The 18,580-nt window shown below is 39.4% G+C and overlaps 1 protein-coding gene across 4 annotated transcripts in view; it reads left to right on the top strand.

The window, feature by feature from the left end:
• DPY19L3 (dpy-19 like C-mannosyltransferase 3) overlaps positions 1-16,795 on the top strand; it is a 34,983-nt gene extending 18,188 nt beyond the window's left edge. For 2 of the 4 annotated variants that reach the window (XM_059856999.1, XM_059857000.1), the window contains exons 13-19: positions 281-406; positions 756-867; positions 1,392-1,448; positions 5,685-5,767; positions 12,322-12,454; positions 13,112-13,270; positions 13,882-16,795. In XM_059856999.1, coding sequence (XP_059712982.1) covers positions 281-406; positions 756-867; positions 1,392-1,448; positions 5,685-5,767; positions 12,322-12,454; positions 13,112-13,270; positions 13,882-14,043 — 832 coding nt within the window. In that variant the 3' untranslated portion in view covers positions 14,044-16,795. Of the gene's footprint in view, positions 1-280; positions 407-755; positions 868-1,391; positions 1,449-5,684; positions 5,768-7,884; positions 7,980-12,321; positions 12,455-13,111; positions 13,271-13,881 lie in introns of those variants that run through there. The other 2 variants (XM_059857001.1, XR_009487933.1) reach the window with 2 other exon arrangements.
• Positions 16,796-18,580: the final 1,785 nt, after the last annotated feature.

Below are 18,580 nucleotides of genomic sequence, written 5' to 3'. Positions count from 1 at the left end.
ACAAGAAACCAAGCTTGCCTTGCTGTAAAGAATTTTATCTCATTCTAATCCAGCTCATTTAAACCCATTGCATTTCCAGAAATCTGCACATGAAAAGAAATACCTGATGCTGCATCAAGTTGGTGGCCAGGCTAGATTAGATCATAGATACAATAGAAGGTTGTGGGCTCATAGCATTGGTTGGTGTTTCTGATCCCAGAAAGATTCTGTACTTTTTAAAATGCAGATAATTATATGAAATATGTTATAGAAGTTAATATAACACCTTTTTTTCTTCAAGTAGTGGTTCAAATCAAGTCCATTTGAAGGACAAAATGGAAGAATACACAGTGACATTGAAGCCTGAGGCTGCCTACAGCTTAGTTCACACAGTTCTTTTTGGATGTCTGGCATTAAGCACAATGAGGTATATTTTTTTGATTATACTAAGGGCTTGTTCAGATGACTGAGTATATTTTTATAGGAATGTAAAAAAGTTGACCACAAACTGATAGGATCATGAACATTCTTTCTCTCCTGGTGTGTTTCTGCTTGTAGACTGAGGCATTTCCCAAAATTCTGACAGAAAGAATGGAAGTTTGGGAACAGAGATGTTCTCAAGAGTGCATAGCAAAGCGCAGTGTCAGTCCTGTACTCAGTTATTTCAGGGGCATGAGAGTCCAAGAAAACTGTTCACAAATTCTCTAGACATTTAATGCTCTCACAAGCAGCTTTGCAGAGCTCCAAATGATCATGAAAAGCTTGTGTTCTTCCAGGATGAAGTACCTCTGGACATCCCACATGTGTGTATTTGCATCCTTCGGCCTGTGCAGTACAGAGGTTTGGAAACTCATCCTCAAGTGTCTCCATCTCTACACATCCCAGAGGGTGAGCACTGTACTCACAGCCTTTCATCCCCTGGGCTTTGGGCAGCATCTGAACCAAGTGAAGGCTCAGGGCTGAATATTGCTTGTAGTTCTCTCAAACCAGCTATCTCTGCTGGATGTTTGTATAGTTTTAGTAAATAAAATGGATTTTCTGGAGGTTTCTATATTAAACAATTCCATTGGAATACACTAGATGGCAATATAGATGTGGCTATGAAAAACATCCATAATTTTACTAAAAAAATCTCCATATTAAGAAATCATCAGCAGTCTGAAAAGACCTTTGCAGTCAATTATATTGAGTGACAATGTTTTCCACCTTGTAGAATATAAAGATATAAATCCATCTTTTGTGAGGGGTCTGTTAGTTTAGGGTTTTAGTTGAAAATAAAATCAGAATATGGGCTTAAAATTCATTCTCTTAAATTCTGCTACATGTTAAATATTTCAGATAGCAATACATTAAAAATTAAGTCTATTAAATGTATCATCAAAATAACCAATTTTTTTTTCAATTTCTCATAGACACAGGTGATTAAGTATTCTGTATCAATAATTACATTACTGTACATTTCATTTAAGGTAAGAAATTTTTTTCTCAATGTTTTGGCATATTTAGTTGCATAAAATTTTTCCTTTCTCCTACAAGGGTTGTCTTATTAGTAACTACGTACAAGAATTGTAACTGAATTTTAAAAATGAGGATAGCTGTGCCTATGGAATTGTCTGTGAAGGATCAGTTGGGCTTATTTGATCCAAAGTAGTTGTTCATAGATGCAAATGTTTATCTGATTGTATGTGTAAGTACCAGGTGTTATTTAAAGGCATAATGTTGTGGAAAAGGGAGTTGTCTCTTTTGGTTTTAACTAAGTTGTGGATAAAATGCAGATTGTCACATTGTGTCATGATTTATTGTAGGAGCAGAAATAATAGTAATCTCTACTGCTGTGCCTCATCTCATATGTTTTAAAGTACAGAATTATTACATGGTCAGGTACCTGCTTTGTCTTCTGTCTGTTCCAGAAACAGAATATTAGTATTGTCAAAGACTTAAATGTAAATGCATAAAACATACCTAAATCAATAACATGTGCAAGATTATCAGTCTGTCATAGCAGTGAGATTTAGAACACTGATTTAATGGGCAAACCATTCTTTTAATCTGTAGTCACAAAGACAAAAATTCAGTCTGCTTTGATGGAGAAGTTGCTTGTGCAATAACTAGTCTGAGATGAAAATGATGAAAATACATCTGTTAAATAATTCCCTTCAGAAAAAGGCAAGATTAATTTCATTGTTACAGTTCATAAGGCAGTAGTGAAGCAGTTAAGAAAGCTGCTAATAGAGTTCACTCCAGTATTTTGTTCCCCCCTCTAAAATGGAAACAAAAAGTAAAAAAATACTGTTTTCCACTTAAATTGTCTTATTGTTCTGTTAGAGGACTCTTTTTGTCCACTGATGTGATGGTTAGGAAGTCATTTGCAATTTTCCTCATCTCTGAATATGACAGAAAAAATGCCATTTCTTCTGACATGGGGGATACCAGGAGCATGACATTCTGATAGTCTAATGTGACAGATCACTAGGAATAATTTTCCTCCCACTCTTCATGAGCAGATGTAAAGTTCCTAAATTCTGTCAGATTCAATTCTGAAGTCAACAGAAACCACTGATTTCATGGACTTTAGAGCAGTCATTAGTTGTGATCAGTCTGCTTGAAAAGCATAATTTTCATGTTTCTTCTAAATAGAGGAAATAATTTTTATTGACATTAAAAATACTATTTTTCACATTTCTCAGTAGGAATAAGAAATTTGTCACCTCTCAGTTGTTTTTTTTGTCCTGAGTCAGTTCTTGCAGTTGAGGTACCAGAAGAGTGGATCTCTCTGTGGGTCTTTTCTGCAAAGCTGAAAGAGTTGATGAGAAGCCTGAGAGAATCACAGAATATTCTGAGCTGGAAGGGACCCACAAGACTCCTGTCCCAGGTGCCCTGGCAGTGGTCAGACAAGAATTCTTACAGAGAGATTCAGAAAGGACCCATTGCTTCTGTGAGAATGTGCTTTTATATTCTCTCTAACACCTTATAAACAGACAGTGGAGGGAGATTTTTGGAACAGAGACTTACTTATCTTTCTCTTTTCCAGACAAGAATTTCTCTGTTCAGTCACTGCTCAGATTGCAGGGGCAGTTTCTCTGTACACCACAAAGTTAACTGGCCATCAGGGCTGGTTCTCTTGAATCTGTAGGGGGGCAGTTTGGTGTTTCATTATCTGTTACATTTGTCAGAAGAATTGTTCTTCAGTGCAGTTCCTCAAAATAGGTCTTCTATGGGATTATTAACCTAATCCTGAATAAGCCAATGAAAGCCTCTTCTGAGGCATGTGGTTACTACAGCCCAAATATATCACTTGAACAATAATTTACTGAGATGCAGAGGCAGCTACAATGCTGGCTTTCTTTCAGATTTCAGGCACAGGATGTTTTGAGACCTGTAAGACATCTGTATTCCTGTTTACATGTGATTTTCATTATTACAGTGCAAACATCTTTCAGATAAAGTGAAAATGCTGAAGTATTTCCAAGCCTACTTTAGCTGTGCTGCAGATAACACAACACATGCATAAAGCACTACCAAGTAGTATTTATGTTTCACTTCTTACACTTTTTACGTAGGTTTCACCTTTATCTGTGTTCATTGTATTTTAACTTCACAATAAGGCTCATCAATTTGTGTTTGCATGTCAGTAATTTTGAATAAATTGTTGGTACTTAAGGTGAGCTCCTGAGCTTGAGCATTCTAATTCCAAGGATTGCCAAATAATCTTGATTTCTCTCAAACAGTAAACTCTCTATCCCTATTACTTCTGCAGATGCATTTTTATCTTCATCATGGCCAGTCCTTTTGCTCCAAGCATGGACATTTATTACAGCACATACTGCAACATATACCCATGATCTGAGCAGTCTTTGGCTGTACTCAACAGCTTCAGTTCAGGGCTAATTTAAGCCACTTGACAACTGGTTTCTTTTCCTGAAGACTTTGACCCCAGAGACAAGCACTGCTACAAATTGGAAACCTCTTTCACATTTCCCTCTCTTTTCTGAGCAGTTTGTTATATCCCTTATGTGTTCCATCTGTTCTTTTTATCCTCTCCTGGTGTCACCAGACTTTTTCTCAATCTGACATATACTTGATTTACAAGACAAAGTTCTGTCAGTGCTATTGGTCTATATTTTCATATGCTTTACTTTTTATTTATCATTCTCTTGTATTTGGAACTCCTGAAGTAGCTTAGTTTTCTATTGGTTCTACTAATCAAATGTAGTACTACCTGGAGATTTTTCAATTCAGTAATAGCAAGCCCCATGACCAACGTTTTCCTCCAGTGGGAACTGTTTGTACAAACTCAAAACTTGCAGTGCTGTGACTTAAAAAACCTTTACAGAGGGAATGCCATGGAATAGCCCCAGCACTGAGCAGGGAGCTGTGCCACTGGTAGAACAGCCACTGGTTCCTCAGGAGGTCACAGGGCAGGATGCACTGGCTGAAAAGCAAAACAGAGCACATTCCTTCTGTCTCCACCCTGAAGGACTCCAAGCTCTCAGAATGTGTAGCTATCCAGGGTGGTTTAGTAATGAAGAGAGGCAATTTTTATTTCTTATGAGACTCCACAATCTCCTTTCACAACAGCTGACTTTACTAATCTCTGGGAGAGCTTCTGAAGAGCAGAAATACATCTGTTGTACATCCCCACAGATGGGATGCTGCCATGGCTCCACCTGGAAGATACCAGGAGTACTTGAACAAGTGTTTTAAGTAAGCAGGTACACTAGTGAGAATCTTAATTGGCCCAGTTATACCTCCTGCCCCCAGGCCTGCCATGTAATTACAGTTTTAGTGAAGGAATGCCTGTGTTTGCTAATGGGCTCAGCAGCAGCACATTCAAATTCCTTCTGAACTCTTGGATGAGCATTAAAATGGGATGATTAATGGCTTTTTAGATTATCAGGTGGGTTTTCTTAGACTTTCTCCTATAGCATTTCAATTTTCAAACCAGCAGTCCTTCTTATCTAAAGAAAGCAGGTTTGGAATAGGTTTCACCATAGCATCCTCTGTAGCAAAGACTGATGCACAGCAATCTGTCATTAGCATTGTCATTATCTTCCTTAATTGCTCCCTTCTGCCCTGAAATATTCACTGGCTTAAACAATAAACTCTTTAATAAATCATTGTTCCCTTAGCTTTTTGGACAGGAGGGTTAAGCTTTTCAGAATCAGTTTCCATCCTTTTTTCTCTCCTCTGGATTTGATTTATGTATTCTTTGTCTATAGTAAATTTTTAAATGCTTTCCCCTATTCGTTGTTGTCATTCAGTCACAGTTTTATTTTTGCCTTCAGTGGTTCTCTTTTAATTCAAACTTCTGAAATACCATTAATAGCATCTGCAGCACATCTAATAATCTTTACTTCTGATACAGATATCCTACATTTTAAAATTTAGTTTTATATTTCATTTCCAAACTTAATGTTAATTCCTGGGACCTTTCCTTGTCTTGTCATCATTGACAATGGGCAGTTCTGGTCCTGTTGGTCATCTGGCAGGAGCTGCAGATCTCCAACTCTGAGACTGTGTGTTCATCCTGCAGTGATAGCTACCTCTCCTTCCTAGGAAGGGTAGATAGATACTCTTGTGTCTTGCAGTTTACCCAAGAGCTCGACAAGATTATTTGCCAGCTAAGAGGAAGTAATACATTTCAGCATCCAAAACTTGTTTGGTTCATTCTGTCTTCAGGTTGTTCTATTCTGTTTCCATTTTAGTTTTGGCCAGGAATAATGGATGAACTATCAGAGCTGAGAGAATTCTATGACCCAGACACTGTGGAGCTGATGAACTGGATTAAGTAAGAGGATTTTTTCTCTATTTCAGTTAAATGCTATTTGTGTAGATCTAATGTTCTTAGTTATAGTGTTCTCCTTATTTGTCCCAGCTCAGCAGTGAACTCTGGTGACCCGTGAGGATAGTTAGGGTGAGTGGGTTATCAGGAGGTTGGCTATGAGCAGCTGTGGAGAGCAGCTCCATGCTCGGGTTCAGTATCACTGCTGTGTTCCGTGTGCAGCAGGGAACAAGCTGATCCCTTTGCTCCCACAAGGACACAGTTTTCCCAGACAAAAGAGGTAAATTTGGAGGTGTCAAGCTTTTCTCATCATATTATAGCTACTTTACATTATAGTCCTCTGCAGTGAAATCATTTTATTCCTCAGCCCCCCCAAATCTAATGTCCTTCTCAGTTGTGTAAATGTTAAAAAGCTTGGATGTAGTGCTGGAAAATTCATACTCTGCAGTCTGTTTGTTGGACTTGAAAACAATCTAAGTTGTTTCTGCTTGTTAGAATTAATCCCAACATGTGTTCCAAACTGCAAGCAAAATATTTTTAATTGAACTTGAACTTGTTACAGCTAAGCATAGGTGCAGTCTTTCAGGAGTGTGAGTTAATCATTCCACCCCCACCTCATCACTTCTGCTTTCTCACAGAGCATAGGAAGGTATTTTTTAGTGGAAACAGTTTGGAATACTTCATGTAGGAGATGCTGAGAAAAAAGGCCAGGTAGGATGTTCTCTGGAGGGCTGTGAACAGGGCTCTATTAACATAGAGCAGCCACTAAAAACTTTCAGGTTAAGTTTCTGAACAGGGAGATTCCTGGGACTTGTATTTATTTGCAACTCTGGCAATGATTTTAAAAAAAGAAAATTGGTTTCATGTTATAGAGGAAAACATTCTGAAAGTAAATCTGAATGTACAGCATTAAATATTGAACTGTTTGAAGTATTTCCTTGGAGTATTTCCTTCATATGCAATGAACTTCAGTGAAACCAGTCACCCAGCCTGTTCTCCCCATAGCAACATATTTACACTCCATAATGTTGTATTTCTTTAATCCATAAACTAGAAGGAGTAATTTAGAAGTAAAATATATTACAAGCCTTCACTGACTTATTTTGAAAGCAGGCCATGATTTTTTCCATCATTTAAAATCTTTGCAGCCTTATTGACATGTTTTTGTGACTAATGTTTACCAACCAGTTCCATTTAGCACTACTGTTTTATTAAAAGATGGTAAATGTCTGATAGTTCAGGTCTCCTGTGTGCAATATATAGAGTTATATATAGATTTATACATAAAATATGCATGTGGAGTTATTCCCAGCCATGAACTGGATTTGACTGGCTCCAATGAGAATAATTTTTCATGTGTTCTTTATGCTGAGAATGCTAAACTGGTCCTTGTCATCTCTTCATTCCAAGTCATGACAGACATTTACAGAGGGGCATTTTTTTTACTTAGAATTTATTGTATTTAGAAATATTATTCCTGTGAAGAAGAGTTGATTATCTATGCTTTAAATACCAGTCAACAAAATTTATGGTAAGTTTCTCAAAGTGGGACAGATTTTGTTAAGTTTGATGTGTAAGAGAACACTTTTACTTGATGAACACTTGATGGTTGTGCTGTAGTTAATGACCTGTCAAGGCTGGTGTCAGGAACTAATCATTCATTATTAAAACTCAGTATGAAAAGCTCTAATTTGTCATGTATAGCAGTGAATTAGGAATAACTCATCTGTCTTGCAATCTCTCCACAACAAGAAAACCCTTCTGTCCGCTTAGCTCTAAATGCATATTAACTTGTCCAAATATACAATCTGAATAATGGCCAACTATTAGTCTGTCCCCTGTGAAGTGTCTGCAGATGCATTTTTTACTCTTCCCCTCACTAAAATTATCATAGCATTTTCAGGAAGATCTACTGGTATGTATCTGTACAATTGCAGAGCACAATTTTTTACATAATGATCTTGCATATCCCAGTCTTCTGCTTTTCTCCTACACACCATCTCATTTTCTTAGCTTTTTTTTTAACAAAAAAGTCAAGAATCCAATGCTCCAGGGATAGTTCACAGTTCTGTTCCCAGCTGGGAGGTACATTAAAATTCTTAGTTTTGGTCTTTCTCCCTAAGACAACAGGAACAACATGCTCATTTGTGAGATGGGGAAGAATATCAGTAGAATGTGCAAATCAATAGCGTGAACTTCCCTACTCTGTTTACTCCTGGTAAGTGCTAAAGAAGCAATGTCTTCTGCCTTTAAAGGGGAAATCTGTCTACAGTTGTGGAATATATCAGTAGCAGTTGCCAAAACTCACGGAGAAAGTTCTTAAAAATCTTGGGCAACAGCCAAAACAATGGAAAAGTTAACTGAGACTGAGATTCAGCAGATTCTTGTATGTCAGCTGCACCTGAACCAGGTGTGGGGAGAAGCAGGCAAATTTGTTTGTTAGTGAAAACCCCACAAATTTCCAAAAAAGCTCCTAAGGTTATGCAAATGAAACACCCATGTTTCAATGGTGGTTCTTTCTTTTAGTAATTTATATTAATGGCTATATTTTAATTTCAAATTAGCTTTAAAGTTTAACTCTATTATTATATTCCTGATTTTCAAGGGTAATCACACTGAAATCAACTCATGTTCCAGACTTTAAAGGCAAATTTACACTTTTTTTTTAAATTATTGTTCTGAAATTCTTGGGCTTTTGTTGGACAGACATGTGAGTAAATTTCAGGCATGAACCTGAAAGTGCCTGAGAAGTAGGTTTATACCAGCTGTGTAGATGCAGTCCTTTATGTGAGCATAATCTGCATGCATAAAATTGAAGCTGGGACTCACAAAAACACATCTTGTTGCTCTTTCTTTGTGACTGTTGTTTTCCATTTTTGCAATTTTCAGTCTTTCCAAACCAGAGGGAAAAAAAAGAACCATGACAGTGTGACTGAATATGCTTTACTGCCTATCATCTGCAGCTAAATCTGTGATGTTTTAATATTGCATTCTGCAAATAAAAAGATTTTCTTTTAAAGAAAAAGAAAAATCTATCATGGCATATTCCTCAGAATCTTCTTTTCTCAAATCCTTTCACTTTGTTGATTTATACCATACTCAGGCACTAGTAAAGGAATAATCTGAGACTTGTTAGATTTTATGGCTTTGAAAGTCAACCACAGTATTCAAGTCTGGAAGACTTCTACTAGAAATGGCCATTTTATTTCTGATGATGTAGCCTGTAATTGCAATGTTGGCCATTTCTTCCTCAGTGCTTCCTAAAACCAGCTCACAATAATTCTTTAGTAGTTTAAGAGAAAGAATTACTACCACTTTCAGAGTCTGTGCAAGTACTTCCTGTAAAACCCTTTTATTTTTAATGAGTTATTCTTTCGTATTAATATAATTCTCTAAATTCTTAAGCATAAGGTAAAAAAAAGGTTCTTACACTATAATATAGTGCTTAGTTTACCCATTAGCTCAGCTGTAATTAACTTGTTGAAAGCTTAGAGCTTCAAAAATAAATGAGATTATTTGTTCAAAATGCCATCAGGTCTGCTTAGAATGGCATTTAAATTATATAATGTAAATCAGTTTGACCTCTAAGTCCTTGTCATTATTTAGTGACATTTCGTAGAGAATAAATTGTTTGCAGGTTGGGCAGTGTGGTATGGAGCTTGGCAGAGAGCTATAAAAACAAATTATCCTTTCATTTTATACATCATTTGCTCAGACAGTTGTAAAAATGGCTTGGTTTTAGTGTACTAGAGAAGTGTCATTCAGGGGTTTGCAGCACAGGAGGTGCCCTGGCTGCAGAGCCCTGCATCCCTGGCATTGAGGAGCCATGGGAATGCTCCTCAGGGCTCCTGTGTCCCCAGAACTCAGCAGTGGCCCCCACAAGAGCTCATGAGGGGGGAATTGGAGAGGGCAGACACTGCCTAGGGCTCTGTGTCACCTCCCAGCTCTCTGCTCAGGGCACTGAAATCCAGCACTTGTGCTCCTGGCACTGCCACTGCAGCACAGGGAAGAGGGCTCCCAGGAGCTCCTGCTGGTCTGGGAACATCTGAGCTGGCCAGTAAAACATGGACAGTGATGTGTCTGAAGGAGTATCATTTCCTAGGACTTCAAACCTGTAAATCTCAGGGAAACATCTGCCTTTACCTGGAACACCAGATTTTAAACTTCACCCCAGACCAAGGCAGTTAAGGCAGTTGTTTGAAAAGCAAGCTAGGGTCACTTGATTGTCTTCAAGGGATAGGGAGAGCAGGAAGTGCTGGCAAAACTCTTTCTGTCTAGTAAAGAATGCAACTCAGCTGTATTTCACCCCTTCTGGGCAGGAGTGAATGCTTTTGGAAAGGGGAGGAATGGAGCCCTGAATCTTCTGCATGATCCATTTTCTGAGGGGAGATTCACTGGGGGCTGCAGCACCAGTCTCTGCTCCCTGTGACCAGAGCAGGGTTGAGCTGGAGATCAGGGAAAGGTTCTGCTTCCCCCAGAGGTGCTGGCACTGCCCAGGCTCCCAGGGAATGGGCACAGCCCCGAGGCTGCCAGAGCTCCAGGAGGGTTTGGACAGCGCTGCCAGGGATGCACAGGGGGATTGCTGGGGGGTCTGCAGGAACAGGGTTGGACTGGATGAGCCCTGTGGGTCCCTTCCAACTCTGTGTTCTGTGAGTCTACATTTTTGACAAGCATTTTTACCAGTAGGTTACTAATAAAGGGCACTATCACCCTTTAGCTTTTGTTTTAAAGAAAAGAGCCTGCAGGCTGGTTTGGCTTTTTTGTTTGTTTGCTTTTTTTCCTGTGGTTCTGCCTTTGGTACTTGTTGGGAAGGGGCTGTGTGAGTGGGTTTAAGAAAGTTTGAGTCTGCTACAGAGCCCATTAGAATGCAGATCTGCAATCAGAAGAGCAGGGTTGCCTTGGTAAGGCCAGTCAGGTTTTAAAACTTGAACTAATCTTGAACAACCACAGAAACCTACTTGTCATATTAGAAGTTGCCTGGCCCAGGCATAAACACAGAAACATGCTGAAGATGCTTTAAGAATCATCATTTTTATTTGGGTGTCTTAAGCTTTCCCCAGTCCCTCTGTGAGTCCAGCCCATGTCCTCTGCAGCTTAGTCCTACAGACCTGTGCTTTCCCACAGCTCCAGGGATGAGTCCTGGCTGACAGCCTGTCAGAGCCATCCCATTTGCATAGTACTAAATTCTAACAGGAATTAATTTCTTTTAATGGAACATGTACTTCAGGACACTTGTGGCTTTGAATATTTTAAGTAATAAATAATTTCTTAAGAGATTAAATATTTTCAGACTTTAAAATGAAACTGATTTTATTAAGTGCTGAAGGACTAGTCTATCAGGAAAGTTAAACTGGCCTATTAAAAATACTATCTCTGGCCTTCCTAGATGAGATTAATGTACCAGTGCAGGATTTTTTAGGAAGGGTTTGTAATTATTAATTCATTTGCTAAGCATAATCTCTTGAAAGGCGATAATAAAATTTAATACTTGTCTCAACATTTTCAAGCAGATCATGGAGCTTAAAGATGACTGAGTGTGTAGTTGCAGTTTCCAAAGGCTCCCTAAAGTGCACCCCAAAGTGTCACAGTTACTGGAGTACTTTAGTGTGTGCATGGAGATGTTAGGCATCTATTCACATTCTAATTTCATTTTAGTTGATTAAATGTGTACTGCTTTCTGTTGGTTTAGCCTTCACAGACCCTTCCATGGTTACGTGCCTACTAAGCACTAGAAGACACTTCAGCATACTATGGCCAGTTCCAATTAGCCTGATTACAGGAGTGTCCATTGCCTGGCATTTTTACTCTTTCTTTTTGCTCTGCCCTTCTTTTGTGTCTCTGCAAATATTTTAGATTGTAGATTTGTTGGGAAGAAGCTGAGAAAAAATATTTTTTTTCATTATTGGTACTTGAGTGATCTTGAGATACCAGGACTACTATTTGGAATTTCAAGGGTTACAGTAACAAAAAGTGACAGCATTGTTCTGATATCTTCTGCATCCCCCTGCCCCAGCTTTTTGCAACTGGGATGCCTTTTTTCATAGTTTCTGTCCCACAGTTCTCAGAGTAGGAAGAGCAATGTCTCATGGAACAAAGTTTTTGTTCCAAGTGAATGGTGAATGCCAGGACAAGAACAGAAAGTTTTACCATTCAGATTAAATAACTCATTTATGTAAAGTACCTTATATATATCAGGCTCAAACTTAAGTCACAATAAGTTTCTTGAAATATTAAAATAATTAGACTATAGAAACCTATAAATATTCAGAGGCTTTATGAACCTTAGAAATATATGAAATACAGAAATAGTGTGAAATTGTTGGGATCATGTTTTCCTTAGATTTCCTCATGGTGCTTAGTAAATTTTTTATTTGCAGTTGAGCATTATCATAATTTATCTGCTTGGCATTTGAAGAAAACAGTTGCTTGAACAGTTTGCTCCCTGAATAGAGGAGAAGCAGAAAAATACTTTTGCAGTCTTTTTTTTCCTTCTGATCTGTCACAAGCATTGCAAAAATGCCCCTGCAGAGACTTCTTCAGACTTATCAACATTTGTTTAGGTCAAGCACTCCAAACACAGCAGTGTTTGCTGGGAGCATGCAGCTGTTGGCAGGAGTCAAACTGTGCACTGGACGGACCTTAACCAACCATCCCCACTATGAGGATAAGAATTTGAGAGAGAGAACAAAGCAGGTAAGAGATTTCTGACTTTTTATAGTAATCCTTGCCCATGTCACTGACTCCACTCCAGGAAACAGTAATGTTCTCATGGCACACTGCAAAAGGCATCACATGCTTTACTCATGGAGTAACTTACTGTCAGGCACAGGCCCAGGATTTAACTGCTTTGGGATCTCCTGACTCACTTCTGGCAGCTAGTGAGTGTTTGAGCAGCTCTGTGCCTGAGTACCCAGCTAGTCCCAAGGGCACTCTTTTGGCTACTGTGGCATCAGTAGATCCTGGTGCCCACTTGGGCTGTTAAACCCACATGGAGCATTCCCTGATACTCCTTTCAGTTCCCAGAGCAGCACACAGCATTTGATAGAGAAACCACCCTGAGAAACTGCACGCAGAGCTGGGAGACTATTTTCACCTACCCTGGACTTGAGACATTCTCAAAGCCTGACAGCACCATCCAGTGTTGTGTAGCCAGCAGCATCCTCACCATAACACACATCTCCACCTGGAGATTTTACTGAATAAAGCATTTATAGGTTGTTTCTATAATATTTCATTCACATGGTTTCTCAGTCCCAGTTCTTTCTTTGGCTCAAGATAGAGGACAGAGCAAACAAAGCAGCAGTGAGGGGTGCTGTGGTGTGTGTTGAGCTGAGTTGCCTTGTTGTGCAGATCTACCAGATCTATGCCAAGCGGTCTCCCGGTGACGTGCACGGCATCCTGCGCTCCTTTGGCACGGACTACGTGATCCTGGAGGACAGCATTTGCTACGAGAGGAGGCACAGCAGGGGCTGCCGCCTGCGCGACCTGCTCGATGTCGCCAACGGCCACGTGAGTGTGACACACCAGATCAAGGAACAAAACACATTCCCTTGACTTGGCTCTGAAACCCAGTTACTGAGAGCTGAGGTGGCTCCGTGTATTTGTGGGAAGGAAAACCTACTGGAGCCTTCAGACATTCTCAAAATGGCCACATTAACACTGTTTGCTCTTAAGGGTATTTGACAATAAAAAAGGGAGAATTTCAGCCTGGGCAGGATGAGTAGTCACTTCCTGACGAGCTGCAGGTTAGGAGCACACAGGCAGAGTAGCCTCCCGGGTGTAAATCACTTCAGAGCTTCAGTTCCCTGAGGTGTGGTTCTGTTACCACTCTGTGTCAGGGGAGTTCTCAGGCGTTTCTGGGGCTGAGCTGGGGCCAGAGCAGGCTGCACAAGCCCAAGCAGATCTGGACCTCTGACAGAGCAGCTTTATCCATTTAGAGACAATACTCTAAGTCTTACCCCTTTAAAGCTGTTTTTTGCCCTCCCACTTGTTTCATACTGTGAACAAACCTGGCCAGCCTGACCCAGTGAATGTATTGTGGAGGTTTTAATGAACTTGTTATTGCCTGGAATTGTGAATTGGATAAACAAATTTCACCCATCTGTTCCATTTCATTGCAGATCATGGATGGCTTGGGAGAGAATGAACCTGATTTGAAACCTTCGTTGTATCCTCGTTTCTGTGAGGAAATTAAAAAAAACCTTCCTTCTTACACCATGCACTTCACCAGGGTGTTTCAGAACAAAACATTCCATGTTTACAAACTTACCAAGCATAAATAACATTTCCAACCATGACTTCAAGTTCAGTATTTCACTGCTAGGACCACATTAGGAAATGCAGATGAAGTTTACAAACAGGTCACATTTGTAAGACATTTTACACCGATGGTTTTTTGTTTAATTACTGTGATTCTTTTTTTAGACAGTTTAATTTTGATAACATTATTATGTTGCTAAAATTTTCATAAATTCATAAACAAATGCTAGCAGGAACCATTTTGATTTAAATTCTGACCCTCAGAATACTTAAGTTGTAATTGTTTCCCAGTTTCAACTGATTGGAAGACAAGGGCAGCAGCCTGTGGGAGCACAGCCGAGTGCCAGCCTGTGAATCTGCTCAGCAGTTCAGATTTTCCTCCCAAATTAGAAATTCAGTGAAAGCAGCCCATGCTGCTCCTGCCCTTAGTAAGCATTGCCTTTGTGAATCCTAAGCATAGTCACAAAATGAAGTTTTGTCTTACAGTCTGATCCTTTTTGACAGATCCCTGTGCTCTTTCAGTGCCTCTTTTTTGAATTCTTTGGGAATGTATGCAGATATGAGTTTCCAATTTTGTGAGTGTGATTGCAGAATCAGTGAGTGTGGATTAAGCAAACAATTTTGAAGAAAAATAATCTTTGGTCCAGCATTTTTAGTGATCAGAAACAAACTGGTTTATAACATTAAGTGTTTAATGATGGAGTGTTAGGTATTTTTAGTGAGAAAAAAGGCTGGAGCATGCTTGATACATGTTGCATGTTTGTATCCTTGTAAAATGCTCAGAACAAACAAAAATCCAAATTTCTCAGTTTGGATTTCCAGAACATTTTCCTGTATATACTTTCTGAACTACAGGAGATCCTTTCTCTCCTCGTTTGAATCCCACTAGGATAGCAAAATCGGACAAAAGAAAAACTCATCTCTAAAGCAGCAGGAAACCATTATTTCAGATACATTCAGATAGTAGAGCTTTGTTTTGTATTATTTCAGACACAAAGTTCTACATTTTAGCACAAAATCACTGTGTTCTTTAGCCTAAAACAGAGACTACCAGTATTTTAAAATGATGTGGAAGATTAAGTAAAGCCAGACCTCAATGCTGAGAATTTTGTGATTTGTTTGTACCCTTTGTCTTTTTACCAGCCTGAACTTTGTGATTTGTATCAGATTTCTAAATGTTACGAAGGTACCACATGACTTTTGCTGTGTTTTTAGCACTGCTTTGGTTTTAGATTTAAATCAAAAAACAATTTTGGAAGCCTCGCAGTACTCTCCATCTTGAATTAGACATCCACTAGGCTCATTTGTTTGTTAAGAAAAACAGAATTGTAATAATCAAGTGCCTCTAGGCCCAGGTAGAATTAACATTTGAACACCTATAAGACTGTTTGTGGCCTGTGCAAATAACTCAGTTATAGTAATTACCACTGCAATTAATTTCTAATGATGGGAAACTTAAAGTGCTACAGATAGCAAACTCCACATTTAATTTAATCAAGATGTGTAATGAGATTAGCTGTCACAACTGAGCTGGGCTCCAATTCCAAATGATTTAAGTGTTTTCCCTTTCAGTTGTACCAAGGTAAATTACCAAAGAGATGGAGATGGTTATGTCACATGCTCAAACAATTTTATATTCAGTAAATACTCATTAAACAATGTTCAACATCCTTCTGCCTTTCTCTGTGGCACAGAAGGCTGTGCTGTAGCCAGGCTGTGTTAAATCACATGCTGACAGGAGCTGGGTTGTTACACTGAGTAGCTGAAACTCCTGAGTAATTCCTAGCCTGTATCCTTTAATGAGGTTGGAGACCACTGCAGTTGAACATAATACAATAATAAAACATTTTAATCAGTATTAAAACTTTAATTAGGCCTGTAATGATGCATGGTTCTTGCTGCAAGCCTGGGTCAGTGAATCCCTCAGTGAGTGCCTTCCGTAACTGAAAACAAGCACACAAAAGGTAAAAGATGTCTGGGCTGTATGGCTTGTTCTAGAATGAAATTGGATCTCTCTGGAGAGTGCAGTGACTTTCCTTTGGTGGAGGGAAGGGATTCACAGGCCCAGTGATAGCCTGTTGAATTCAGAATTTACTTGTAGGTAACAGCTGAGACCAAGAAATCCTGACTGGAACAGCAATTATTTTTAAACAAAGTTATTTCAAAAATGCAGTTTCTAATACTGCCAAAGGAGAAATTTAACCTTTTCATGGAAACTACAATCTGGTTTGTTTGGGATTTTTTATACAGAAAGATGCATTATGAGAGACTATCAGAAAGGTTTAACACTAAGGGTTATTCCAGGGACTGTAGTGCAGCATTCAGACACCAAGCTGCTTCTAACAGTAAATCCAAGTGCCGAGGGCCAAAAGCAGTTCCCAGCTCCGAGGGAGCAGCTCCTCCCTGCCCCTGTTTGAGACAAGGCCTGAGAGGGCTGGAGGATGGGGGAAAGGGCTGCTCCTCCCATTCCTGAGGTGCCCCCAGCAGGGGGACAGGCTCCTCCTGTGTGCTCCGTGGTGGCCACAAGGACTTGGTGCTGCATGTGATCTGTGGGATTGTGGTATAAATTACTGTTTTTTAGACTACAGAGACAAAATGCTATCAAGGAGCCAGGACTTTTTTAGGAGAGAAAAGCCTTTGAGATCCATAAATGTATTTTAATTTCTTGTTTCAGTGTTCTGCTGGTGGGATCTAACATAGTTATTTTATAATATGTTGTTGTAAAGAGATGTAATGACTATTGTATACTAAATAAATTGTGTAATTTGAAAGTCACTTTTTTTTTGCTTGTTTATATGTTGAGATGGGCTGAGAAAGACCTGGTTTGGGAATAAGCTTTGTTTCAGTCCATATGGAGGAAAGCAAAATATTTTTCACAAGCAAGTTTTGGCTTCTCAAGCTCATTATATTGTGTATGGCACTGACTTTTGGAATCACCTTTGTGTTTTAACAGCTTGCTGGGCTTCCTTTTTTAGAAGCTAAAGGTACTAGCTATGATTTTTATCAGTCATCACCCCACACATGTCAATGACTGAGGCAGTATATCCATTTAAATAAATATTATTTCTTTATTATGTGTATTATATCAATATAAAATCATATATGAAATGCTTTGACCACCAGGGACCTGCTTGTTTCCACATTGTAGCTCAAGTTTAGTACTTTTATTGAACAGAAAGGTGAAATCTTTGGGAGTGAAGAAGCACATTTCAAGGGCTGTATGTGCAGTAGGATGTCCTGATGTGACTCCTGTGGCAGGAGCTGCAGGATGTGCAGAGCTGGAGATAAAACTGCCCATGTGTAGGGCTGGTCTAGTTTGTCACCAGCATTAATTAGAGATTATTGTAATTGATGGGATGTGAGCCACTCATGGTGTTTTTGCATAAAGGGGATTCTGTGCTCCAAGGAACCTCCTCCTTTAAATCCCCCAGAGATGACCATGGGTTTTAGCATTCTTGTAATTAAGAAAATGCTCAACTTTCTTCTGCCCACCTAATCCTGCTTCTTTACAGCCCTATTTTCCCTCCTAAACCTGCTGGTCAGTAGGTCAGACCTAAGGGCAATCAGCTTTCCTATGGCTTGGCTCCATGTTATGTATTTGGAATGTTATTTTAACAGGGGAAGAACACAAAGATTAATGTAGTTGACAGGCAGCCAGATTAAATACTAATATCCACATGATTATTTAAATTTCAGACCTTTACAAACATTTTATGCTAAATAAAATGTTCTTACTATATGTTTAAAGTCTGTAAAGAACATGGAAGAAGATTAATAAAAGTACTAGATTACTGCAAATCCCACTACCTAGGGACTCAATGGGGTTTTTTATTCAATATTTTTCCTTCCCCCCTGACCCAAAGCTTTCTGTGGAAAGCCAGCTGTTCTCCCTAGGAGCCATGGCAGTGCTGGGATAAGCCTTTCTGCAGAGGCACTGAAATATTTGTGTGTGCCTGTGCAAATGCAGAACAAGTGAGGATATGATTTCAGCAATTGCACAGTAATTAAAAGAGCAGCATGCAAATTAAAACAGATAAATTAAGTGAACTAATTAGTTATCTCTGGAAAGAGGAAGAGTAGGCTTTAATAGGGCATGACAGCTGCAAATGAGTGTGTCCTATTACTGAGATTGTATCGACACAAGCTCCTAGAGGAGTTTGGAAACGTTTCCTGCCCTTTTGTTTTAGTCTCTAATGTTCTGTACAAGGTGGGGCTCACTGGCAGTGCAGAGGCAGCTGTAACAAGGAAGCAGCAGCAGGGCAGCAACATTTGAAACAGCACTGAGACATCTGAAGGTCAGCAGCTCTGTGGCTGCTCTGTGTGCCCCATGTTTGTCACCTTTAAGGCTCCTGGACGCCACTTGTGCTTGTTGTCATAGACCAGTTCCTCAGGGGTGGAGGAAGAGCTCTGATGAGGTCTCCTTCCCCTGGGGAAACCCAAAATGGTTTTTGGGTGGGTAACTGGATCCTGAGCCCATCAGCAGAAGCTTTTCAGGCAGCACAGCACCCATGACTCACATCTGTGGAAGCATCTGATCAAAACTGAGAGAGAAATAATTCA

Source organism: Haemorhous mexicanus, chromosome 12 (assembly GCF_027477595.1).
Source record: "Haemorhous mexicanus isolate bHaeMex1 chromosome 12, bHaeMex1.pri, whole genome shotgun sequence".
Classification (NCBI taxonomy): domain Eukaryota; kingdom Metazoa; phylum Chordata; class Aves; order Passeriformes; family Fringillidae; genus Haemorhous; species Haemorhous mexicanus.
Note: the sequence above shows the minus strand (reverse complement) of the source record. Positions and strands in the feature narration are given on the sequence as shown.